Source organism: Staurois parvus, unplaced genomic scaffold, assembly GCF_062004578.1.
Source record: "Staurois parvus isolate SC_StPar_1 unplaced genomic scaffold, SC_StPar_1.0 ptg000783l, whole genome shotgun sequence".
Lineage (NCBI taxonomy): Eukaryota > Metazoa > Chordata > Amphibia > Anura > Ranidae > Staurois > Staurois parvus.
The window spans coordinates 3047027-3071011 of record NW_028318579.1 but is presented as its reverse complement, the minus strand read 5'-3'; the positions used below and the strand labels follow the sequence as shown (position 1 = coordinate 3071011).

The following is a 23985-nucleotide window of genomic DNA, read 5'->3' as shown; positions in this document are numbered from 1 at the left end:
TGAATTACCTTTTGCTCTTGGGATTAGATACGTTTTAAACCACCTCTGATTCCTACAATTGGGAAAATAATAATCTGTCTATTGAAAGTCATTCTAAGCCCTGGGAGTGGGCACATGCTTCCCGGCCAAGACACTTTGCCACGAGACCTTTTGCATGAATACGGATAGTACCACCATAGATCTATGGTATTTAAATCCATTTTTGAGCACTACATACCGTTCCCGCTGTTCCTGGTAAACCGGGTGGACCAGCAATACCCTGTTTAAGAAAAATAATGGTTTTAGTCAAGACAGATTTTAACACACAATGGAATTAAATACAACTTCACATTTACTTTGCCTATATGTGCCAGTGGCTGCCATATTTTGGATAATTACTCCTGAACTTTTTTTTTTTTACACTTTACAGTGGCCTTTACCAGATATCTAAGCCATTCAAGGTGTTGAGCAAGTAGGTTGCTGACATTGTAGCTCCTGCCCAAGGTTGGATCATAAAACTTGTTGACATGATCCGTGTAAATTACACAGGTCTCAGGGAAGCCCATAGCAAACAGGACCATCGGACCATCTGTTCTGAGGGACTTTCCAAGGCAACAGATTGATTGTACAGTATATATTGATACTAACATCTAGTTAGAGAGGTAATCCTGAGAGTTTATTGATATCGAATGACTTGAAGATATGTCCAATTTAGTTACTGGAGTAGATAGTCTTGTTCCAGTACTAAAGCATGGAAGTATACGTAATTGATTGATTCAACAACGTCTCCATTTTATTTCTCCCTATACGTTGTGCACCTTATCTGCAGGTATAGGAAGCTGTCATGCTTAAGTTATAGTTTCCAAAGGGAAAAGGTGACCATATAGTAGGGGGTAAAGGAAAAATAGGTCAACAACCAATCTCATCTATCTTTGCTTGACCATAGCTGAAAGCCAACACGAGGTCTACTGACCACTTTGGCTAGCTGGCCATTTGGTGGTGTCTTTTCGAGGGTTAGAGAACCCTAGTGTGGCATCAGCTACAAACCATAGAAGGGCTGTAAAATAAGTGGATATCGGAAGGAGGCAACCGATAATCCTGTGACATTGAGTGAGTAGCTGACCCAAGTGCTGGAAGCTAGTGACTATGTGTTGCTTTCGGTCTTTTGGGAGAAGTCATAGTCACCCGTCAGCATTAGAGATTCTGGAGGACATTTTGTGCAGCTTAGCAAGGCAGGGAAGAGTCCTCAGAGAGTTAAGTTTACCAATTTGGGGTATCCCATGTTCCCCTTATCCCATCCAAGTTCTTCCTTACCAGGGCCGTGGATAAGAGGGTACTACCAGTCCTATACAGGGCCTAGACCAGCAGTGGGGCCTAAGTAGCTGGGTGAATCGGATGTGGGCAGAGGGGTGATCGGCATAGAGTGGGAAGGGGATTACTGGAACCTACCCCCTGTATGGCTGTTTCTGCAGCAGCTGAAAGCTAGCTTCTTCTCCGCTTCCTTCCCATTGGCTTTCAGCTGCTGCACAGATATCCATGCAGGGAATTGGTTCCAGTAATTGGACCCACCACCCTCCTTGTGCACCATATGTTCCCCCCTGCTGCTCAGGCCTCCCTTTGTACCCCCACCCCTACATTGCTGCCGGCTTCCCTCCTCTTCTTCACACTGGCAGCTGCAAGTGCACAATAGGATCCTTCAGGGTAGAGAGTGGGGGGAGGGTCTGGTAAATATTTCACATTTACCACCCCCTTCCTTTCTTGAATGAACACAATGAGTAATTAGTACATATTACTCACTATGTTCATTCATAACTGAAGCATAGTAAACTGTGTTTTTTTTTTGGGGGGGAGGGAGGGCGGCTGGCAGGTTAGCTGTATGGGGCCATGTGGTTTCTAACAGCAGCCCTGTTCCTTACAATAAAACCCTAAAAAGACATCCCTAGACTGTTTATCCAAACCAGTGAAAGAGTCGAGAAAATGTTGTGTGATTTAACTGGGGGAAAGAAATCAAATTCACCAGTGGCTCCTTAGGGGGTGTGCTACATTAAACTGGGCCATTACTGCTCAGGGTCAGTGGTCCTGTTTGGAAGTCTTGCCTTAAGATACCAACATTTACTTTGACCTCCTACACCAGGCCTGTGAGTCAGGTGGGTAATGCAACCATTAATTGTTCATCAACTATATTTTCTGCTTGTGAGGGTTCTTACATAGAGGCAATATACAGTATGAGTTCCTGCAGAGATACTCTGATCTTGACCTCTGTAGACACATTGAAATATTTAACATTTTATTCCTTGAACAAGGATGGTCATATTGAAGTTTCAACCAAAATTTACAGTCTGAAGGTGAAGCTACTGTGCAGAAATCAGCCTCAATAAGCATCAGTTACTGGAGCTCTGTACTTCTAGGGCATATCATGCTGGCATGCAAACCACATAGCCCAACAATTGAACATTGGGGAACTTGAGAAAGTACAGAGGAGGGCAACTAAACTGATATGAGGCATGGAGGAGATCAGCTATGAGGAAATATTAGAGGAACTGAATGTATTCACTCTAGAGAAGAGGAGATTAAGGGGGGATATGATCTCCATGTATAATACATAAGGGGGATATGATCTCCATGTATAATACATAAGGGGGGATATGATCTCCATGTATAATACATAAGGGGGATATGATCACCATGTATAATACATAAGGGGGGATATGATCTCCATGTATAATACATAAGGGGGATATGATCACCATGTATAATACATAAGGGGGGATATGATCTCCATGTATAATACATAAGGGGGGATATGATCTCCATGTATAATACATAAGGGGGATATGATCTCCATGTATAATACATAAGGGGGGTTATGATCTCCATGTATAATACATAAGGGGGGATATGATCTCCATGTATAATACATAAGGGGTGATATGATCTCCATGTATAATACATAAGGGGGGGATATGATCGCCATGTATAATACATAAGGGGGATATGATCTCCATGTATAATACATAAGGGGGATATGATCTCCATGTATAATACATAAGGGGGATATGATCTCCATCTATAATACATAAGGGGGGATATGATCACCATGTATAATACATAAGGGGGGATATGATCACCATGTATAATACATAAGGGGGGATATGATCACCATGTATAATACATAAGGGGGGATATGATCTCCATGTATAATACATAAGGGGGGATATGCTCTCCATGTATAATACATAAGGGGGGATATGATCACCATGTATAACACATAAGGGGGGATATGATCACCATGTATAATACATAAGGGGGGATATGATCTCCATGTATAATACATAAGGGGGATATGATCACCATGTATAATACATAAGGGGGGATATGATCTCCATGTATAATACATAAGGGGGGATATGATCTCCGTGTATAATACATAAGGGGGGATATGATCTCCATATATAATACATAAGGGGGGATATGATCACCATGTATAACACATAAGGGGGGATATGATCACCATGTATAATACATAAGGGGGGATATGATCTCCATGTATAATACATAAGGGGGATATGATCTCCATGTATAATACATAAGGGGGGATATGATCTCCATGTATAATACATAAGGGGGTATATGATCTCCATGTATAATACATAAGGGGGTATATGATCTCCATGTATAATACATAAGGGGGGATATGATCTCCATGTATAATACATAAGGGGGATATGATCTCCATGTATAATACATAAGGGGGGATATGATCTCCATGTATAATACATAAGGGGGGGGATAGGATCTCCATGTATAATACATAAGGGGGGATATGATCTCCATGTATAATACATAAGGGGGATATGATCACCATGTATAATACATAAGGGGGGATATGATCTCCATGTATAATACATAAGGGGGGGATATGATCTCCATGTATAATACATAAGGGGGGGGGGATATGATCTCCATGTATAATACATAAGGGGGGGGGGGATATGATCTCCATGTATAATACATAAGGGGGGATATGATCTCCATGTATAATACATAAGGGGGGATATGATCTCCATGTATAATACATAAGGGGGGATATGATCTCCATGTATAATACATAAGGGGGATATGATCTCCATGTATAATACATAAGGGGGGGGGATATGATCTCCATGTATAATACATAAGGGGGGGGGGGGGATATGATCTCCATGTATGATACATAAGGGGGGGATATGATCTCCATGTATAATACATAAGGGGGGATATGATCTCCATGTATAATACATAAGGGGGGATATGATCCCCATGTATAAATACATCAGTGGTTCATATAGTGAACTCGGTGTAGAGTTATTCACCCTGAGGTCATCACAGAGGACAAGGGGGCACTCTTTATGTCTGGAGGAAAAGTAATTTAATCTCCAAACACGGAAAGGTTTCTTCACAGTGAGAGCTGTGAAAATGTGGAATAGACTCCCTCAAGAGTTGGTTCTGGCTAGCTAAGTGGATTGCTGTAGGAAAGTCCTGGATTATTTCTTGGATACACAGAATATAACTGGATATAACATTTATAGGTAAAGTTGATCCAGGGAATATCCGATTGCCTCTCGGGGGATCAGGAAGGAATTTTTTCCCAACAGGAGCAAATTGGATTGTGCTTTGCTGGGTTTTTTGCCTTCCTCTGGATCAACTGTGGGTGTAGGAATATAACTTTTTTTTTTTTTTCTATGGTTGAACTGGATGGACTTTTGTCTTTTTTCAGCCAGACAAACTATGTAACAATGCCTAGACTTTAGGTGACTAAAGTGAAAAAAAAACAACAACATACCTTGTCTCCCTTTTCACCTTTCAGTCCTAAAGATCCAAGATTTCCTTTTTGGCCCTTAATAAAAAAAAATGTACAGAACATCATATGTACATCATAAAACCAATGAGAAGCAAAATATACATTTCAATGGCTTAAAAAAAAAAAAGAATGCTAATTTTGCTGCATGAATATCTCCATTTCTTGTCAAGAGCGATGATTTGTGTACAATGTACAATACATAGCTGCAGAGCTTTTTTTTTCCCAGGGAGGAGGTGCAGGAACTCCCCCCTTCTGAGTCATCCCTGTCTCCGCCCACCACCCACCTCCGAGGACCGTCCCTTGATTCCACCTCCTACTACTGCTGCTTTTAGAGAATACAGAACCAAGAATCATATTGTTGTGCTAAGTAATTTGGAGTTTGTTAATGATAACAACAAAAGCTGTAAAATAGAACCCCTTCAGCCAGCAACAAAAGACCCCCATTGGCAACAATAGATACTCCCCGCAAAATTAGATCCCCAGTAACAATAGACCCCTGGCAACAATAGATCCTTCAGCAACAATAGACCCCTTGCAACAATAGATCCCCCTAACAACAAAAGATCCCCCCAGCAACAATAGACTCCCAGAAGCAACCACAGAACTCTAAACCCTCCAGCAGCCAGCAATAATAGACCCCCTCCCTCAAGAGTAGTTATTTCTCAGCAACAAATGACCCTTCAGAAGCATGAGACCCCCCCTAGCAACAGCAGATCCCCCTCCAGCAACAATAGACCTCCCTAGCAATAATAGATCCCCCAGAAGCAATTAAGCCTCCAGCAACAACAGACCCCCAGAAGCAACAACTAACCTTCTTTCCCTGGGAGCATGCAGCACCGCGATCCAATTTGTACCATGGTACCACTTGTACCATGTAACAAGCTGTGACCAATTACAGCTCACACAGTATTTCTCAATGGCTGCAAGAATGAAGCCAGAGAGAAGGAGAAATTATTGCTTTTACAGCCTTTATGGGTGTAAAAGCAATCAGTGTACAAAAAAAAATCTTCCTCACCCCCCACAAGTAGTACAGTGTCACTATGGTGACACTGTACTGCTAGGGTGACAGTAGGTTAAAAATAATACAAATAATAATAATAAAAAATAAATAAATAAAAATGTAAAAAAAAAACTGAATACATTTTGGCCAAGATTTATGAAGAAAGATTATGAGTTTGCAAAATTTTATAAGAAAAACACTTTTTTTCAACATTTTTGGACTTTTTCATTTATATAGCAAAAAAAAAATCCCAGTGGTGAATAAATACCACCAAAATAAAGTTTTATCTGTCTCAAAAAATGCTAAAAAAAGAAAAAAAAAAATCTTCATCACCCCCCACAAATAGTACAGTGTCACTATGGTTCCTATCGATCATTTCGTCCTGGAAGAACATATGGAGGCAATGCTCATTTTGGGCAAGCAAGTGTAGTATGTAAAAAAAAAAACAAAACATAAACCATATAAAAAAAATAAAATAAAAACGTAAAAAACATTTTTGAGAAATTATAATTTTTGGTTATAAACTAATTTGGGTTATTTTATTTTATTTTATACTAAAAAGATAGATTTATGAAGAAAGATAATTTTTTTGCAAAATTTTATAAGAAAAACCCTTTTTCATTTATATAGCAAAAAAAATTAAAATCCCAGTGGTCCATAAATACCACCAAAATAAAGTTTTATCTGTCTCAAAAAAATGTCATATGGGTACAGTGTTGCATGGCCGCGCAATTGTCATTCAAAGTGTGATAGCGCTGAAAGCTGAAAATTGGCCTGGGCAGGAAGGGGGTGAAAGTGTCCGGACTTGAAGTGGTTAAATTCTTACCAGGTCTCCTTTTTCACCTTTCAAGCCAGCTGCTCCAGCCAATCCCGGAGGGCCGACGTCACCCTACAAAAAGGTCATTCGGAAAAAAATTATCTCCATCTCATCATGAACATGTTAGAAATGTATGTTATTTATGCAAAATTGAAGGACCCATCCCATATACCAACCAATATACCATACCCATCCCATATACAAACCAGTACTTATCAATTCTGGAAAAACAAGGAGGTCAAACTGGTAGTAGTTATTCACATTCATATGGACTTGTTGTGTAAAGGTGAAGACATTGCCTGCTTATCCACACCACTTCTTCAGTTCTTAGGAAGTGCTTTGGAAGAGCTACAAAACATCTTCAAACTGACAAAACAATCTAGTTGAATGTAACCAACTACTACTAACTACACCAGCCTTTCTCAACCTTTTCAACACAGAGGAACCATTGAAATACCTTTTCGGTCTCAAGGAACCCCTACTAAAAAATGACTATATCTACAACTCATGATACATTGGTGTGATGGTCAATGGGAAGAATGCTACTTACACTTTTGGGCATTGGGAAGAATTACTCCTTACAGATAGCTGAAAAGATTAATGGTGTCAATGAGAACCTATCTGAGAAGCGGAGATTGCGCATTGCTCAAGGAACACCTAGCAATCTCTGGAGGAACTTTAGGGTTCCATGGTTGAGAAACCTTGATCTATACCATGATCTATACTATGACCTGGAAACAAAAACCCTTGCAGAATTTGCTATACGCTCATTGGCCACTTTATTAGGTCCACCTGTTTAATCGTTTGGTAACACAAATTGGTAATCAGCCAATCACATGGCACTTTAAGGAACTGTAAGGTTCCATGGTTGAGAAACCTTGATCTATACCATGATCTACAGTATACCATGACCTGGAAAAAAAAACCCTCGCAGACTTTGCTATACGCTCACTGGCCACTTTATTGGGCCCACCTGGTCAATAGTTTGGTAACACAAATTGCTAATCAGCCAATCACATGGCACTTTAAGGAACTCTAAGGTTCCATGGTTGAGAAACCTTGATCTATACCATGATCTACTGTATACCATGACCTGGAAACAAAAACCTTCGCAGACTTTGCTATACGCTCACTGGCCACTTTATTAGGTCCACCTGTTCAATCGTTTGGTAACACAAATTGCTAATCAGCCAGTCACATGGCACTTTACGGAACTCTAAGGTTCCATGGTTGAGAAACCTTGATCTATACCATGACCTGGAAAAAAAACCCTCGCAGACTTTGCCATATGCTCACTGGCCACTTTATTAGGTCCACCTGTTCAATAGTTTGGTAACACAAATTGCTAATCAGCCAATCACATCGCAGCAACTGAATGCATTTATGCATGTAGACGTGGTGGAGACGACTTGCTGAAGTTCAAACTGAGCATCAGAATGGGGAAGAAAGGGGATTTAAGGGACTTTGAACGTGGCATGGTTGTTGGTGCCAGACGGGTTGGTCTGAGTATTTCAAAAACTGCTGATCTACTGGGATTTTCACGTACAACCATCTCTAGGGTTTACAGAGAATGGTCCGAAAAAAGAGAAAATATCCAGTGAGCTGCAGTTGTGTGGATGAAAATGCCTCGTTGATGTCAGAGGTCAGAGGAGAATGGGCAGACTAGTTGCTGCGACATTCAGATGGTAGGGCCAGAATTTGGTGTAAACAACATGAAACCATGGATCCATCCTGCCTTGTATTAATGGTTCAGGCTGGTGGTGGCAGTGTACTGGTGTGGGGGAGATTTTCTTGGTACTAGCAAGTTGGACCTAATAAAGTGGCCGGCGAGTGTATATACATGTTAATGAATAGGCTTGAAAACGTTCTGTACTTATTAGGTTTTGAAGCCAATTTTAACAAACGCATGAATTATGAAATGCCAGTTTATTGACGTTGCACTTCAAAGGACAACAGTGCAACCAACCAACTCAAATACTTACCTTCCTTCTCTATCCAGTGATCTTCGTTGTATGGCCCTGCCATTAGTGCTAATGATAGCTAGTACTTCTAAGTCCTCATGCACACGGGGCGTTTTAATAACACTGGCAACATTAGCTGTGTAAAGTCGTGTTAAAAACTTGAGTTTTTCAGCGGTTTTTAGCGCTTTTGTACTATCGTTTTGCCCCTTTTTTTTGCATTTTTGAGTTTTATTTGACCCAAAAGGATTTTTGGGGACATCAAAAAAGGTCTAAAAACGCTGGTTTGCAGCGATTTACAGCATTTTGCAGTGTTTTTCATTGTTAGAGCGTTTTTACAGCTAAAAACCTCCTCTAGAAGCCCACTAGTCCTGGGTTTTTTTCCAGCCAAAAAACGTCCCTACCAAAAAAAACCTTGATTCCAGTCTATGTGTGTATGGACACATAGGATAACATGCTGGGGGGTTTACTGGCTGTAGAAAAAAACCTCAAAAGCCAAGAACAGCCGCTGTAAACACGTCCCGTGTGCATGAGGACTGAGTGCTATGGTTTGCTCCCAAAACTTGAGTATTTATGTAGAACCATCCAACCACTGAGGCATCACTCTAGGTTCCTTCTATAAACTATCACTGGCCTGATATCCATCTACCACCCAAAATGCACTCTCCGCTCCTCACAAGACCTCCTACTCTCCAGTTCCCTGGTCTCCTCCTCCCATGCCCGTCTCCAGGACTTCTCCAGGGCTTCCCCCATCCTCTGGAACTCACTACCCCAATCCATCAGACTATCCCCTACCCTCCTCACCTTCAGGCGCACCCTGAAAACCCATCTCTTCAGAGAAGCCTACCCTGCCCTCACCTAATTTGCTGATCTCCTCTGCTCTTCCCACCACTTCATCCCCCACAGCTATTTCCTCCTGTACCACTCTCCCCTCCCTCCTAGATTGTAAGCTCCAAGGAGCAGGGCCCTTGAACCCCTCGTGTATTGTATTGTATTGTTACTGTACTGTCTCGTGTATTGTCTCCCATTATGATGTATAGCGCAGAGCAAACCGTTGGCGCTATATAAATACTGTATAATAATAATAATAATAATAATAAACCAACTCAGCCAGCAAAAGGCAACTGCAAGGCTTGTTCCAAACTCAACCTTCACATGCATCCAACAAAAAGACCCATTACCCACATACAATTCACCACTGAGTAACTTTACTGGTCTCTTCTCTCTGGTGCAATGTTTTCTTTCAACGGGGTGTAAAATGGATCTAAACCCAAGAGCAAAAATGTAACTCCTGGTTCACATCTGTGTGGCCGTGCGGGCCGCGATTTGTGCGGGCATGAGAGCCCATTTATTTGAATGGACTCTCAAGACACACAGGGAAGAAGTCCCTGCACTACTTGGGAAATCGTAGCCCGCACGGGAACTGAGGTTGCCAGTTTGTTGCAGTTTCCAGTGCGGGTGGCATGGTATTAGAATTAATGGCACCAGCCTGCAGGTCCCGCATTCCTCCGTGTGGGTGGTATTTGTGGCACCACCCGCACAGATGTGAACCAAGCCTAATATATGGCAGCTTACCAATTATTAGATGCAGTTGCTGCATTTTTTTCTTTTTTGTTTATGTAGCCAGGTGCTGGGCTTTAACATAGCCTAGCCAGCCCTTAGACTTCTATACAGCTAATCATAGGAATTGTAGTTCGAGACAGCAGTCATATAATGGGGCCAACAGTCTCTTTACACTACAGTTCCCAAAAGACACCGAGGAGCAAGGGGAGCGAGAGGGCTTAATCACTGCATGGGAAACTTTTCTCTCTTGGCACCATGGAACCGATGAGTGCACATCTGCTGACAGACTGCTGAGAGGCCAGACCAGTGGGACCAAGCCGAAGGCCCAGGAAGAGAAAGACCTTGGGCTGTGAGGCCCAGACCAAGGTGATCACACGCAGAATGAAACAAAAAAAGAGAAGCGCACAACCTTGCGCATTACCTCAGTAACCAAGATTTAATGATAAAGGAATGGTACTCACAAACAGCAAATAAAATCAGGCATGTAAGTCCTCCAAGGGACTTCAGAGACAGGAAGCCAGCGCGAATCCCATCATGGGGGTAATCACTCAGTACAGCTGACCTGTTTCGAAGGCCATGCCTTCTTCATCAGAGCTCATCGCCCATCATTCACACCGTTAGCAAGAACTGAGTCTCTGGCGACAAGAACTATTGGGGTTGATTTACTAAAGGCAAATAGACTGTGCACTGGACAAGTGCAGTTGTTCCAGAGCTAAGGAAATGAGAGGAAGCTCTGCTGACTTCCATCATCCAAAAATGTGAAAGCAAAATTACAGTTTTTTTTATTTTCCTTGCAAGTGATTGGGTATTCTGGCAAAGTGAAGCTTCATCTTATTTACTAAGCTCTGGAGCAACTGTACTTGCAAAGTGCACAGTCTATTTGCCTTTAGTAAATTTACCCCTAAGCATACCACATTCATACTGCATCTGTGTCATACCTATATCACCCCTATACCATTCCCATACTGCATGTTGGTTTATTAAAACTATCATTAAGCGCACCAATGTTTCTTAAGGGGCCCCAACAATAGCCAGCAGAAGAACAACTGAAAAAAACTGCCCCTTTTTGCTCCCCGCCCCTTCCTTCTTCAATATAACAAAAGGTTTCCAACTGTGTATTTCTGTACATATCTCAGAGGTGGACTTTATGTAACAAGTAATCAGAGGTTGATGACACCCCCTGTCCCCCTTCCTCAACATACCATTGTAGGAGCCAAGACAAAAAAAATTAAATAAGAATAAAGACTGACAAATGTTACCTTTATTCCAGCGGTACCGGGGTGTCCCTGCTCACCACGTTGGCCCTGGAAAAGAAACAGTTCTATTTATTATAGGTACATATATATGACTTTTAATTTTATGCAGCACTTTACATATATCCACTTAACCCCTTGGCGCCGGCACCTCCCGGCCCTTCACGGGAGGCGGGGTTTTAGGGTCATGTGACTGCCGTGATTTGCTGTCACGGCAGTCACATGATCGGGAAAGGTCCTGATAGCAAGAGGAGATCGGGACCTTTCCGTAAGTACCGGACATGTGTGCTGGAAGCGTGCAGGGCGCGCACTCTCAGCACACATGTTTTTCTTAATTGCACTTTACATATATCCACTTAACCCCTTGGCGCCGGCGCCTCCCGGCCCTTCACGGGAGGCGGGGTTTTAGGGTCATGTGACTGCCGTGATTTGCTGTCACGGCAGTCACATGATCGGGAAAGGTCCTGATAGCAAGAGGAGATCGGGGCCTTTCTGTGAGTACCGGACATGTGTGCTGGAAGCGTGCAGGGCGCGCACTCTCAGCACACACGTTTTTCTTAATTGCACGCAAATGTGCGGCCGCTCAGCGTCAAGGCCCCACATTTGCGTATGGCCGGCACCAAGAGATTAAAGACCCGGCCTATTCTAACACTTTTTATATACAGGTAAAAATCAGCATTTTTTGCTAGAAAATTACATAGAACCCCCAAACATTAAGTCATTTGTTTTTAGCAGAGGCCATAGTGAATAAAATGGTGATCGTTGCATTTTTTTATTTACTTTAACATGTTATTTGAGATGTCGTTTTTCAAACGCATTATTTTTTTTTTAATACACTTTAATGAATTTTAATGCAAGAAAACACAAGATATGCTGTAACCCAATTTTTGGTCAAATATAAAAGATAATGTTATGCCAAGTAAATAGATACCACACATGTCACGCTTGAAAATTGCGCATGTTTGTGGAATGGCGCCAGACTGCGGTACTTAAAAATCTCCATAGGCGGCGCTTTAAAAATGTTTACAGGTTACCAGTTTAGGGTTACAGAGCACTATAATTATTTCTATTCGTGGCAATAACTCACATACACCGTGTACATAGGCGGGCGTGACCTACGTATGAGTTTGCCACTATGCATGAGCACGGGAGGACAGGAGCGCATTCATTTTTTTATTTATTTTTTTTTTTTTTACACTGTCCCTTTAATTTTTTTTGTAATCACTTTTATAGCTGTAAATAAATAAATAAATGTAAATATACCTTGTGATAACAATAAAGCATGACAGGTCCTCTTTATGGAGAAATCTGGGGTCCATAAGACCTGGATGAAAATCCTAATACAGGGGTTCAGGGCTGACAGCTGCAGCATTAGCCCCTGTAAACGACTTCAAATCCGCAACGTATGTGTACGGTAGGGGGTCTTCACGTGGACATCAGTCCCTGCCCTCAAAGAGCGCACAATCTATGGTTCCTAACCAGGGGCGGACTGACCATGTGTAAACTCGGGCACTGCCCGAGGGCCCGGGGTCAGTAGGGGGCCCCATGAGATGCCCCTGGTACCTTTTTCATAGGTTTTTTTGAGTTTGGGCAAGGACACAGGGGCCCCATGATCCCTTATTGCCTGGGGGCCCCATGAGTTGTCAGTCCGCCCCTGTTCCTAACTCACTTTCACACCTACTAGGGCCAATTTAGATGAGATAATTACTCTACCAGCATGTCTTTACAGCAGGCCCAGATCTAGGGAGGTGCTGGGGTGGGATGTGCCCTGCAGAGTTTAGTTGTGCCCCCCCCTCCCCCAGTATCTAAGAGTACATCCAGTAATCTATGAGATTATATGTAAGGGGGCACCACGGGCGGACTGACCATTTGGAAACTCGGGCACTGCCCGAGGGCCCGGGGTCAGTAGGGGACCCCATGAGATGCCCCTGGTACCTTTTTCATAGGGTTTTTTGAGTTTGGGCGAGGACACAGGGGCCCCATGATCCCCTATTACCCAGGGGCCCCATGAGTTGTCATCCGCCCCTGGGGGGCACTCTAATAGGACATTGATGTAAGGGGGCACTTTGTTGGTAACAGTTGATGGAAGGGGGCATTCTGATATGATATTTGATGCCAGGTGGACCTCTGATGGGACAGTTGATGTAAGGGGGCACTCTGATAGGACATTTGATGTAAGGGGGCACTCTGATGGGGACAGTTGATGTAAGGGGGCACTCTGATGGGGACAGTTGATGTAAGGGGCACTCTGATGGGACATTTCATGCAATGGGGCACTCTGATGGGACAGTTGATGTAAGGGGGCACTCTGATGGGACATTTCATGCAATGGGGCACTCTGATGGGACAGTTGATGTAAGGGGGCACTCTGATGGGACATTTGATATGAGGGTACTCTGATGGGACATTTGATGTAAGGGGGCACTCTGATGGGGACATTTGATGTAAGGGGGCACTCTGATGGGACATTTGATATAAGAGGGCACTCTGATGGGGACATTTGATGTAAGGGGGCACTCTGATGGGACATTTGATGTAAGCGGGCTTTCTGATGGGGACAGTTTATATAAGGGGGCACTCAGATATTACATTTGATGTAAGGGGGCACTCTGATAGAACATGTGATGTACGGGGGCACTCTGATGGGGACAGTTGATGTAAGGGGGTACTCTGATAGGACATTTGATGTAAGGGGGCACTCTGATAGGACATTTGATGTAAGTGGGCACTCTGATGGGGACAGTTGATGTAAGGGGGCACTCTGATGGGACATTTCATGTAATGGGGCACTCTGATGGGGACAGTTGATGTAAGGAGGCACTCTTATAGGACATTTGATATGAGGGAACTCTGATGGGACATTTGATGTAAGGGGGCACTCTCATTGGGACAGCTGATGTATGGGGGCACTCTGATGGGGACAGTTGATGTAAGTGGGCACTCTGATGGGCACAGTTGATGTAAGGGGGCACTCTGATGGGGACAGTTGATGTAAGGGGGCATTCTGATGGGACATTTCATGTAATGGGGCACTCTGATGGGACAGTTGATGTAAGGGGGCACTCTTATAGGACATTTGATATGAGGGTACTCTGACACAGGACACAGGGGCCCCATGATCCCCTATTACCCAGGGGCCCCATGAGTTGTCATCCGCCCCTGGGGGGCACTCTAATAGGACATTGATGTAAGGGGGCACTTTGTTGGTAACAGTTGATGGAAGGGGGCATTCTGATATGATATTTGATGCCAGGTGGACCTCTGATGGGACAGTTGATGTAAGGGGGCACTCTGATAGGACATTTGATGTAAGGGGGCACTCTGATGGGGACAGTTGATGTAAGGGGGCACTGTGATGGGGACATTTGATGTAAGGGGGCACTCTGATGGGGACAGTTGATGTAAGGGGCACTCTGATGGGACATTTCATGCAATGGGGCACTCTGATGGGACAGTTGATGTAAGGGGGCACTCTGATGGGACATTTGATATGAGGGTACTCTGATGGGACATTTGATGTAAGGGGGCACTCTGATGGGGACATTTGATGTAAGGGGGCACTCTGATGGGACATTTGATATAAGAGGGCACTCTGATGGGGACATTTGATGTAAGGGGGCACTCTGATGGGACATTTGATGTAAGCGGGCTTTCTGATGGGGACAGTTTATATAAGGGGGCACTCAGATATTACATTTGATGTAAGGGGGCACTCTGATAGAACATGTGATGTACGGGGGCACTCTGATGGGGACAGTTGATGTAAGGGGGTACTCTGATAGGACATTTGATGTAAGGGGGCACTCTGATAGGACATTTGATGTAAGGGGGCACTCTGATAGGACATTTGATGTAAGTGGGCACTCTGATGGGGACAGTTGATGTAAGGGGGCATTCTGATGGGACATTTCATGTAATGGGGCACTCTGATGGGACAGTTGATGTAAGGGGGCACTCTTATAGGACATTTGATATGAGGGTACTCTGACACAGGACACAGGGGCCCCATGATCCCCTATTACCCAGGGGCCCCATGAGTTGTCATCCGCCCCTGGGGGGCACTCTAATAGGACATTGATGTAAGGGGGCACTTTGTTGGTAACAGTTGATGGAAGGGGGCATTCTGATATGATATTTGATGCCAGGTGGACCTCTGATGGGACAGTTGATGTAAGGGGGCACTCTGATAGGACATTTGATGTAAGGGGGCACTCTGATGGGGACAGTTGATGTAAGGGGGCACTGTGATGGGGACATTTGATGTAAGGGGGCACTCTGATGGGGACAGTTGATGTAAGGGGCACTCTGATGGGACATTTCATGCAATGGGGCACTCTGATGGGACAGTTGATGTAAGGGGGCACTCTGATGGGACATTTGATATGAGGGTACTCTGATGGGACATTTGATGTAAGGGGGCACTCTGATGGGGACATTTGATGTAAGGGGGCACTCTGATGGGACATTTGATATAAGAGGGCACTCTGATGGGGACATTTGATGTAAGGGGGCACTCTGATGGGACATTTGATGTAAGCGGGCTTTCTGATGGGCACAGTTTATATAAGGGGGCACTCAGATATTACATTTGATGTAAGGGGGCACTCTGATAGAACATGTGATGTACGGGGGCACTCTGATGGGGACAGTTGATGTAAGGGGGTACTCTGATAGGACATTTGATGTAAGGAGGGACTCTGATAGGACATTTGATGTAAGGGGGCACTCTGATAGGACATTTGATGTAAGTGGGCACTCTGATGGGGACAGTTGATGTAAGGGGGCATTCTGATGGGACATTTCATGTAATGGGGCACTCTGATGGGACAGTTGATGTAAGGGGGCACTCTTATAGGACATTTGATATGAGGGCACTCTGACACAGGACACAGGGGCCCCATGATCCCCTATTACCCAGGGGCCCCATGAGTTGTCATCCGCCCCTGGGGGGCACTCTAATAGGACATTGATGTAAGGGGGCACTTTGTTGGTAACAGTTGATGGAAGGGGGCATTCTGATATGATATTTGATGCCAGGTGGACCTCTGATGGGACAGTTGATGTAAGGGGGCACTCTGATAGGACATTTGATGTAAGGGGGCACTCTGATGGGGACAGTTGATGTAAGGGGGCACTGTGATGGGGACATTTGATGTAAGGGGGCACTCTGATGGGGACAGTTGATGTAAGGGGCACTCTGATGGGACATTTCATGCAATGGGGCACTCTGATGGGACAGTTGATGTAAGGGGGCACTCTGATGGGACATTTGATGTAAGGGGGCACTCTGATGGGGACATTTGATGTAAGGGGGCACTCTGATGGGACATTTGATATAAGAGGGCACTCTGATGGGGACATTTGATGTAAGGGGGCACTCTGATGGGACATTTGATGTAAGTGGGCTTTCTGATGGGGACAGTTTATATAAGGGGGCACTCAGATATTACATTTGATGTAAGGGGGCACTCTGATAGAACATGTGATGTACGGGGGCACTCTGATGGGGACAGTTGATGTAAGGGGGTACTCTGATAGGACATTTGATGTAAGGGGGCACTCTGATAGGACATTTGATGTAAGGGGGCACTCTGATAGGACATTTGATGTAAGTGGGCACTCTGATGGGGACAGTTGATGTAAGGGGGCACTCTGATGGGACATTTCATGTAATGGGGCACTCTGATGGGACATTTCATGTAATGGGGCACTCTGATGGGGACAGTTGATGTAAGGAGGCACTCTTATAGGACATTTGATATGAGGGAACTCTGATGGGACATTTGATGTAAGGGGGCACTCTCATTGGGACAGCTGATGTAAGGGGGCACTCTGATGGGGACAGTTGATGTAAGTGGGCACTCTGATGGGCACAGTTGATGTAAGGGGGCACTCTGATGGGGACAGTTGATGTAAGGGGGCATTCTGATGGGACATTTCATGTAATGGGGCACTCTGATGGGACAGTTGATGTAAGGGGGCACTCTTATAGGACATTTGATATGAGGGTACTCTGACGGGACATTTGATGTAAGGGGGCACTCTGATGGGACATTTGATGTAAGCGGGCACTCTGATGGGGACAGTTTATATAAGGGGGCACTCAGATATTACATTTGATGTAAGGGGGCACTCTGATAGAACATGTGATGTACGGGGGCACTCTGATGGGGACAGTTGATGTAAGGGGGTACTCTGATAGGACATTTGATGTAAGGGGGCACTCTGATAGGACATTTGATGTAAGGGGGCACTCTGATGGGGACAGTTGATGTAAAGGGGCACTCTGATGGGACATTTCATGTAATGGGGCACTCTGATGGGGACAGTTGATGTAAGGAGGCACTCTTATAGGACATTTGATATGAGGGCACTCTGATGGGACATTTGATGTAAGGGGGCACTCTGATGGGGACAGCTGATGTAAGGGGCACTCTGATGGGACATTTGATATGAGGGCACTCTGATGGGCACAGTTGATGTAAGGGGGCACTCTGATGGGCACAGTTGATGTAAGGGGGCACTCTGATGGGGACAGTTGATGTAAGGGGGCACTCTGATGGGGACAGTTGATGTAAGGGGGCACTTTGATAGGACAGTTGATATAAGAGGGCACTCTGATGGGACATTTGATGTAAGGGGGCACTCTGATAGGACATTTGATGTAAGGGGGCACTCTGATTGGGACAGTTGATATAAGGGGGCACTCTAATGTGACATTTGATGTAAGGGGGCACTCTAACGGGACATTTGATGTAAGGGGGCACTCTGATGGGCACAGCTGATGTAAGGGACACTCTGATGGGGACAGTTGATGTAAGGGGGCACTCTGATAGGACAGTTGATGTAAGGGGGCACTCTGATGGGCACAGTTGATGTAAGGGGGCACTCTGATAGGACATTTGATGCAAGGGGGCACTCTGATAGGACATTTGATGTAAGGGGGCACTCTGATAGGACATTTGATGCAAGGGGGCACTCTGATGGGGACAGTTGATGTAAGGGGGCACTCTGATGGGGACATTTGATGTAAGGGGGCACTGTGATGGGGACATTTGATATAAGGGGGCACTCTAATGGGACATTTGATGTAAGGGGGCACTCTGATAAAACATTTGATGTAAGGGGGCACTCTGATAGGACATTTGATGTAAGGGGGCACTCTGATGGGCACAGTTGATGTAAGGGGCACTCTGATGGGGACAGTTGATGTAAGGGGGCACTCTGATAGGACATTTGATGTAAGGGGGCACTCTGATAGGGAAAATCTTCATGAGCAGCATTTAGGTCTTCAGAAATCGCACCTGAAATCACCCTAAAATTGCGCACAAGTCGTACAGTTTTAAATCACAGCGGTGTGACTGGTGACTAAGTGCCAGGTCATACCGATGCAATTTCAGGTGCGATTTGGGAACTGAAATCGCATCTAATGAATGAGAATCTTGGTGTCTTAACATTTTGCAGTTTTGTTGCGATTTCACATACATAGAATAGAACGGAAATTGCACTTCAAATTGCAAGAAATCAGTGAAAATCGTCATCAGTTTCAATCAGGTCTTCAGAAATCGCACCTGAAATCGTGCTGAAATTGCACACAAATCACGCAATTTTAAATCACAGCGATGTGACCGATGACTAAGTGCCTGTTCATACCAGTCCAATTTCAGGTGCGATTTGGGAATTGAAATCACATCTAATGAGTGTGAATGTGGGTGTCTTAACATTTGCGATTTGCTGCAGCATGATTTCTGAAGTAGTTCTTCCATTACTTTCTGCAGTTTTGTAGCGATTTCACATACATAGAATAGAATGGAAATCGCACTGCAAATTGCAAGAAATCATTGAAGATCTTCATGAGTGGCAATAAGGTCTTCAGAAATCGCACCTGAAATTGTACTGAAATTGCGCACAAGTCGCACAGTTTTAAATCACAGCGGTGTGACCCAGTGCCCAGTCACACTGATGCAATTTCAGGTGCGATTTGGGAACTGAAATCGCATCTAATGAATATGAATGTTGGTGTCTTAACATGTGCGATTTGCTGCAGCGCAATTTCTAAAGTAGTTCTTGCGTGACTCTTTCTGCGGTTTTGTTGTGATTTCACATACATAGAATAGAACAGAAATCGTACTGCAAACTGCAAGAAATTGGTGAAAATCTTCATGAGTATCAATCAGGTCTTCAGAAATCGCACTGAAATCAATTTTAAATCGCAGCGGTGTGACCGGTGACTGCTATCACACAAGATTGGGTTACCTTGAGGCCAACTTGTCCAGGAATTCCATCCAAGCCGCGTTCACCGTGCTCACCCTGTGGGGTCAGACAGACAGAGGTCAGGAGACGGATTTGCCAAAAACAACATCCAAGGCTAGAAAATGCAACAGTAGGAGCTGAACTCCGGGATACTCTACAGTCCATAGTACATGGCTTCCTATGGATCTAGTTCACATCTGTGCGTTTTGAGCCGATGCGTTTTTTTGGAAAGGGTCAGGACCTTTTTTTTTCCACAGCAGATTGTATTTTGTGTGTAACAGACTAGACCCACACCAAAAATGCAAGTATTGCATTTTTGATGCATTGTGCATTTTTTAGGAAAAGCTCCTGCACTACTTTGGTGTGACTTTCATGCGACTTGCGGGCCATAGACTTCAATGTAAACCCTCCAAAGTCGCATGAAAGTTGCACCTTGTGTGCGAATTTCTACAGAAGAAACAGTTATCTTTGGTCAAAGCCAAAGTCACACTCTTCCAAAGACGCATCAACGTCGCATCAAAGTTACATTAAAGTCGCATCAAAGTCACGCTGTAAAGTTACAATGAAAATCGCATGATTTTGAAGTCGTACAAGTGTGATTGGAGCCTTATTGCTCTGGGATGTTTCTAAGGCCTCGTGCATACTGCCGCTAAACGTGAGTTTAGGATCTTTTGGCGTTTTTTTTGTCAAAGCCCCTGTCCTCAACTCCATAAAAGCCTGTGTGTCTATGTACATATAGACTCTTACCGGAGTTGAGGGGCAGATAAACGTTCCTTTCCTGAGCGCAGAAAAATCGCATTCAGGAGAGGAACATTTTGGCTAAAAAAATGCTAAACGCGACTAAACGATAGCCGCCTTTAGCATTTGTCCGTTTATTCATGTCATTGAAAATACTTTGCCAATCAAATGAATAAATGTCCAAGCGCTAAATCCAGGGCCACGTATAGCGGTTTTCTGCTGCCAGGAGAGCTAAACATCTAGAGGAGATCATGTGTATGAAAGAGTTCCTAAACCCCGTACCCTGCATTCACTATATCTGGTCCCCCCCGGACCCTGCATTCACTATATCTGGTCCCCCCCGGACCCTGCATTCACTATATCTGGTCTCCCCGGACCCTGCATTCACTATATCTGGTCTCCCCGGACCCTGCATTCACTATATCTGGTCCCCCCCGGACCCTGCATTCACTATATCCGGTCTCCCTGGACCCTGCATTCACTATATCCACTCTCCCCGGACCCAGCATTCACTATATCCGCTCTCCCCGGACCCTGCATTCACTATATCTGGTCTCCCCGGACCCTGCATTCACTATATCTTCTCTCCCCGGACCCTGCATTCACTATATCTGCTCTCTCCGGACCCTGCATTCACTATATCTGGTCTCCCCGGACCCTGCATTCACTATATCCGCTCTCCCCGGACCCTGCATTCACTATATCCGCTCTCCCCGGACCCTGCATTCACTATATCTTCTCTCCCCGGACCCTGCATTCACTATATCTGCTCTCCCCGGACCCTGCATTCACTATATCTGGTCTCCCCGGACCCTGCATTCACTATATCTGGTCTCCCCGCACCCTGCATTCACTATATCCGCTCTCCCCGGACCCTGCATTCACTATATCCGGTCTCCCCGGACCCTGCATTCACTATATCCAGCCTCCTCTGACCCTGCATTCACTATATCTGGTCTCCCCGGACCCTGCTTTCACTATGTCTGGTCTCCCCCGGACCCTGCATTCATTATATCTGGTCTCCCACAGTACACACAACATGGAAATGCAATTATTTTAGAAAATATAAACTGCTAAATACCTTTTCTCATCAACAATATATAGCAGTCTTATGACTTCAGCAGAGCACTGGTTAAAGCTTGTAGGAGTTTCCATTTTGCTCTAGGAGGAAGCAGGACCCCTGACCCTCTGTCTGGACAGTGCTGATTGGCCCTGTACTGATCACATGCACTCTCCCAAGAAAAAAGAAAAACCTCTCTAGCAATACACACCAAACTGAGCATGCACAGTTTGCCCCAGAGTCTCTGTTCTATCAGGAGATGGATTGGGGACACTGGAAGAAGGGGAGGATCATAGAAGACAGGATCAAACAGCCTTTTTACACAATGCAGATGATTAACCCCTTAGGTTCCACAGTGAGTATAACAAGCATGCTTTACTGCATCTACAGACTGATTGTACTGATGGGGGTTTAGTATCACTCTAGGAGGTGCTGGGGATGCCACGTTACAATGCACAGGCGGCATGTCTGAGCTCATGCTGTGCACTGTGGCGGGACAGACCAAAAAGGCAGCGACAGGAGCAGGGGGATGAGATTAGTTGGCAGCGCCTGGGGTCTGCAGCCTGTTCATGCCATAGGGCAGGGGTGTCAAACTGGCGGCCCTCCAGCTGTTGCAAAACTACAAGTCCCACAAGTCCTCTGCCTTTGGGAGTCATGCCTGTAACTATCAATCTTGCAATGCCTCATGGGACTTGTAGTTTGTCCATAGCTGGAGGACCACCAGTTTGACACCCGCGCCATAGGGGGAAATGAGACATTTTGGGGGTATTGTAGAAAATGTACGGCTGTCTGTAATGTACATTACAAGGATGATGTTCACCTGGACAGCAACCATAGGCAATAGAGGAGAGTGCAAAATCCAGAGCAGCTGTGCGTGGCAGCCAATCAGCTTTTAGCTTCAGTTTGTTCAATGAAGCTTTGACAATACAACCTGGAAGCTGATTGGTTCCCCTGCAGAGCTGCTCCAGATTTTACACCCTCCAGTTTTAGTAAATTCCCCAATCTATCAGTTTGTAACAGAAGTAACATTACACAATGCCTTGTCATTAAATCATCGCGGCGTCTCACCTTTTGTCCTGGCTTCCCGTCCACACCATCTGTGGCGTCTTTTCCAGGAGACCCCTGAACAGAAACATGTCAATGGTTACATATAGAGATGAGCGAATCGAAGTATCCGAAGTGGAATTCGAGTCGAATATCGGAAAAATTTCGATTCGTGCCGAATCCGAAAAACAGCCTAATTCGGACGCGCGAATCGAAATTTTTCCGAAAATGGCGGCTGACATGTGCGGCGACGGAGCGGGGATGTCGGGGAAGGCGCGCAGACAAGGCGCGCTGCCCCATAATGCATTCCTCAACGACATGTGATCGCATCAGCCAATCAGCAGCCAGCCAGCCAGCACTGTGTAATGGTCGAGGTATATATAGCGGCCATTTTGGAAATCTTCATTTGCCTGCAGTCATTGAACAGAGGCAGACCGCTCTGTACTAGGGACAGGGACAGAGTTAGGGCCACAGAAACGAGAATTGGGGACAGAGAGAAGTTACTTAGGGACAGAGAACCATTACTCAGGGACACAGACTTGTTAATGAGGGCCACAGAATCGTTATTTAGGGACAAAGAAACGCTAGTTAGGGCCACAGAATTCATACTCAGGGACAGACAGAATTGTTACTCAGTGCCAGAGAATTGTTACTTAGGGCCACAGAAACGTTATTAGGGCCACAGAATTTTTACTCAGGGACAGACAGAATTGTTACTGAGTGCCAGAGAATTGTTACTCAGGGACAGACAGAATTGTTACTGAGTGCCAGAGAATTCTTACTCAGGGCCACAGAATTCATTCTCAGGGACAGACAGAATTGTTACTCAGGGACAGACAGAATTGTTACTGAGTGCCAGAGAATTGTTACTCAGGGACAGACAGAATTGTTACTGAGTGCCAGAGAATTGTTACTCAGGGACAGACAGAATTGTTACTGAGTGCCAGAGAATTGTTACTCAGGGACAGACAGAATTGTTACTGAGTGCCAGAGAATTGTAACTCTCACAGACACAAAATTGTTACTTGCACAGACACAGAATTGTTACTTGCACAGACACACAATTGTTACTCAGGGCCACAGAATTCATACTCAGGGACAGACAGAATTGTTACTGAGTGCCAGAGAATTCTTACTCAGGGCCACAGAATTCATACTCAGGGACAGACAGAATTGTTACTCAGGGACAGACAGAATTGTTACTGAGTGCCAGAGAATTGTTACTCAGGGACAGACAGAATTGTTACTGAGTGCCAGAGAATTCTTACTCAGGGACAGACAGAATTGTTACTGAGTGCCAGAGAATTGTTACTCTCACAGACACAAAATTGTTACTTGCACAGACACAGAATTGTTACTCGCACAGAGACAGAATTGTTACTCAGGGCCACAGAATTCATACTCAGGGACAGACAGAATTGTTACTGAGTGCCAGAGAATTGTTACTCAGGGACAGACAGAATTGTTACTGAGTGCCAGA

General features: G+C 44.7%; 1 protein-coding gene across 1 annotated transcript in view; it reads right to left on the bottom strand.

Moving 5' to 3' along the window:
• COL22A1 (collagen type XXII alpha 1 chain) overlaps positions 1-23985 on the bottom strand; it is a 665084-nt gene that overhangs the window by 251464 nt on the left and 389635 nt on the right. Inside the window, exons 27-32 of the mRNA XM_089654647.1 lie at positions 22530-22583; positions 19667-19720; positions 11417-11461; positions 6646-6708; positions 4802-4855; positions 218-259 (exon numbers count right to left, since the gene is read on the bottom strand). Coding sequence (XP_089510773.1) covers positions 218-259; positions 4802-4855; positions 6646-6708; positions 11417-11461; positions 19667-19720; positions 22530-22583 — 312 coding nt within the window. The remainder of the gene's footprint in view (positions 1-217; positions 260-4801; positions 4856-6645; positions 6709-11416; positions 11462-19666; positions 19721-22529; positions 22584-23985) is intronic.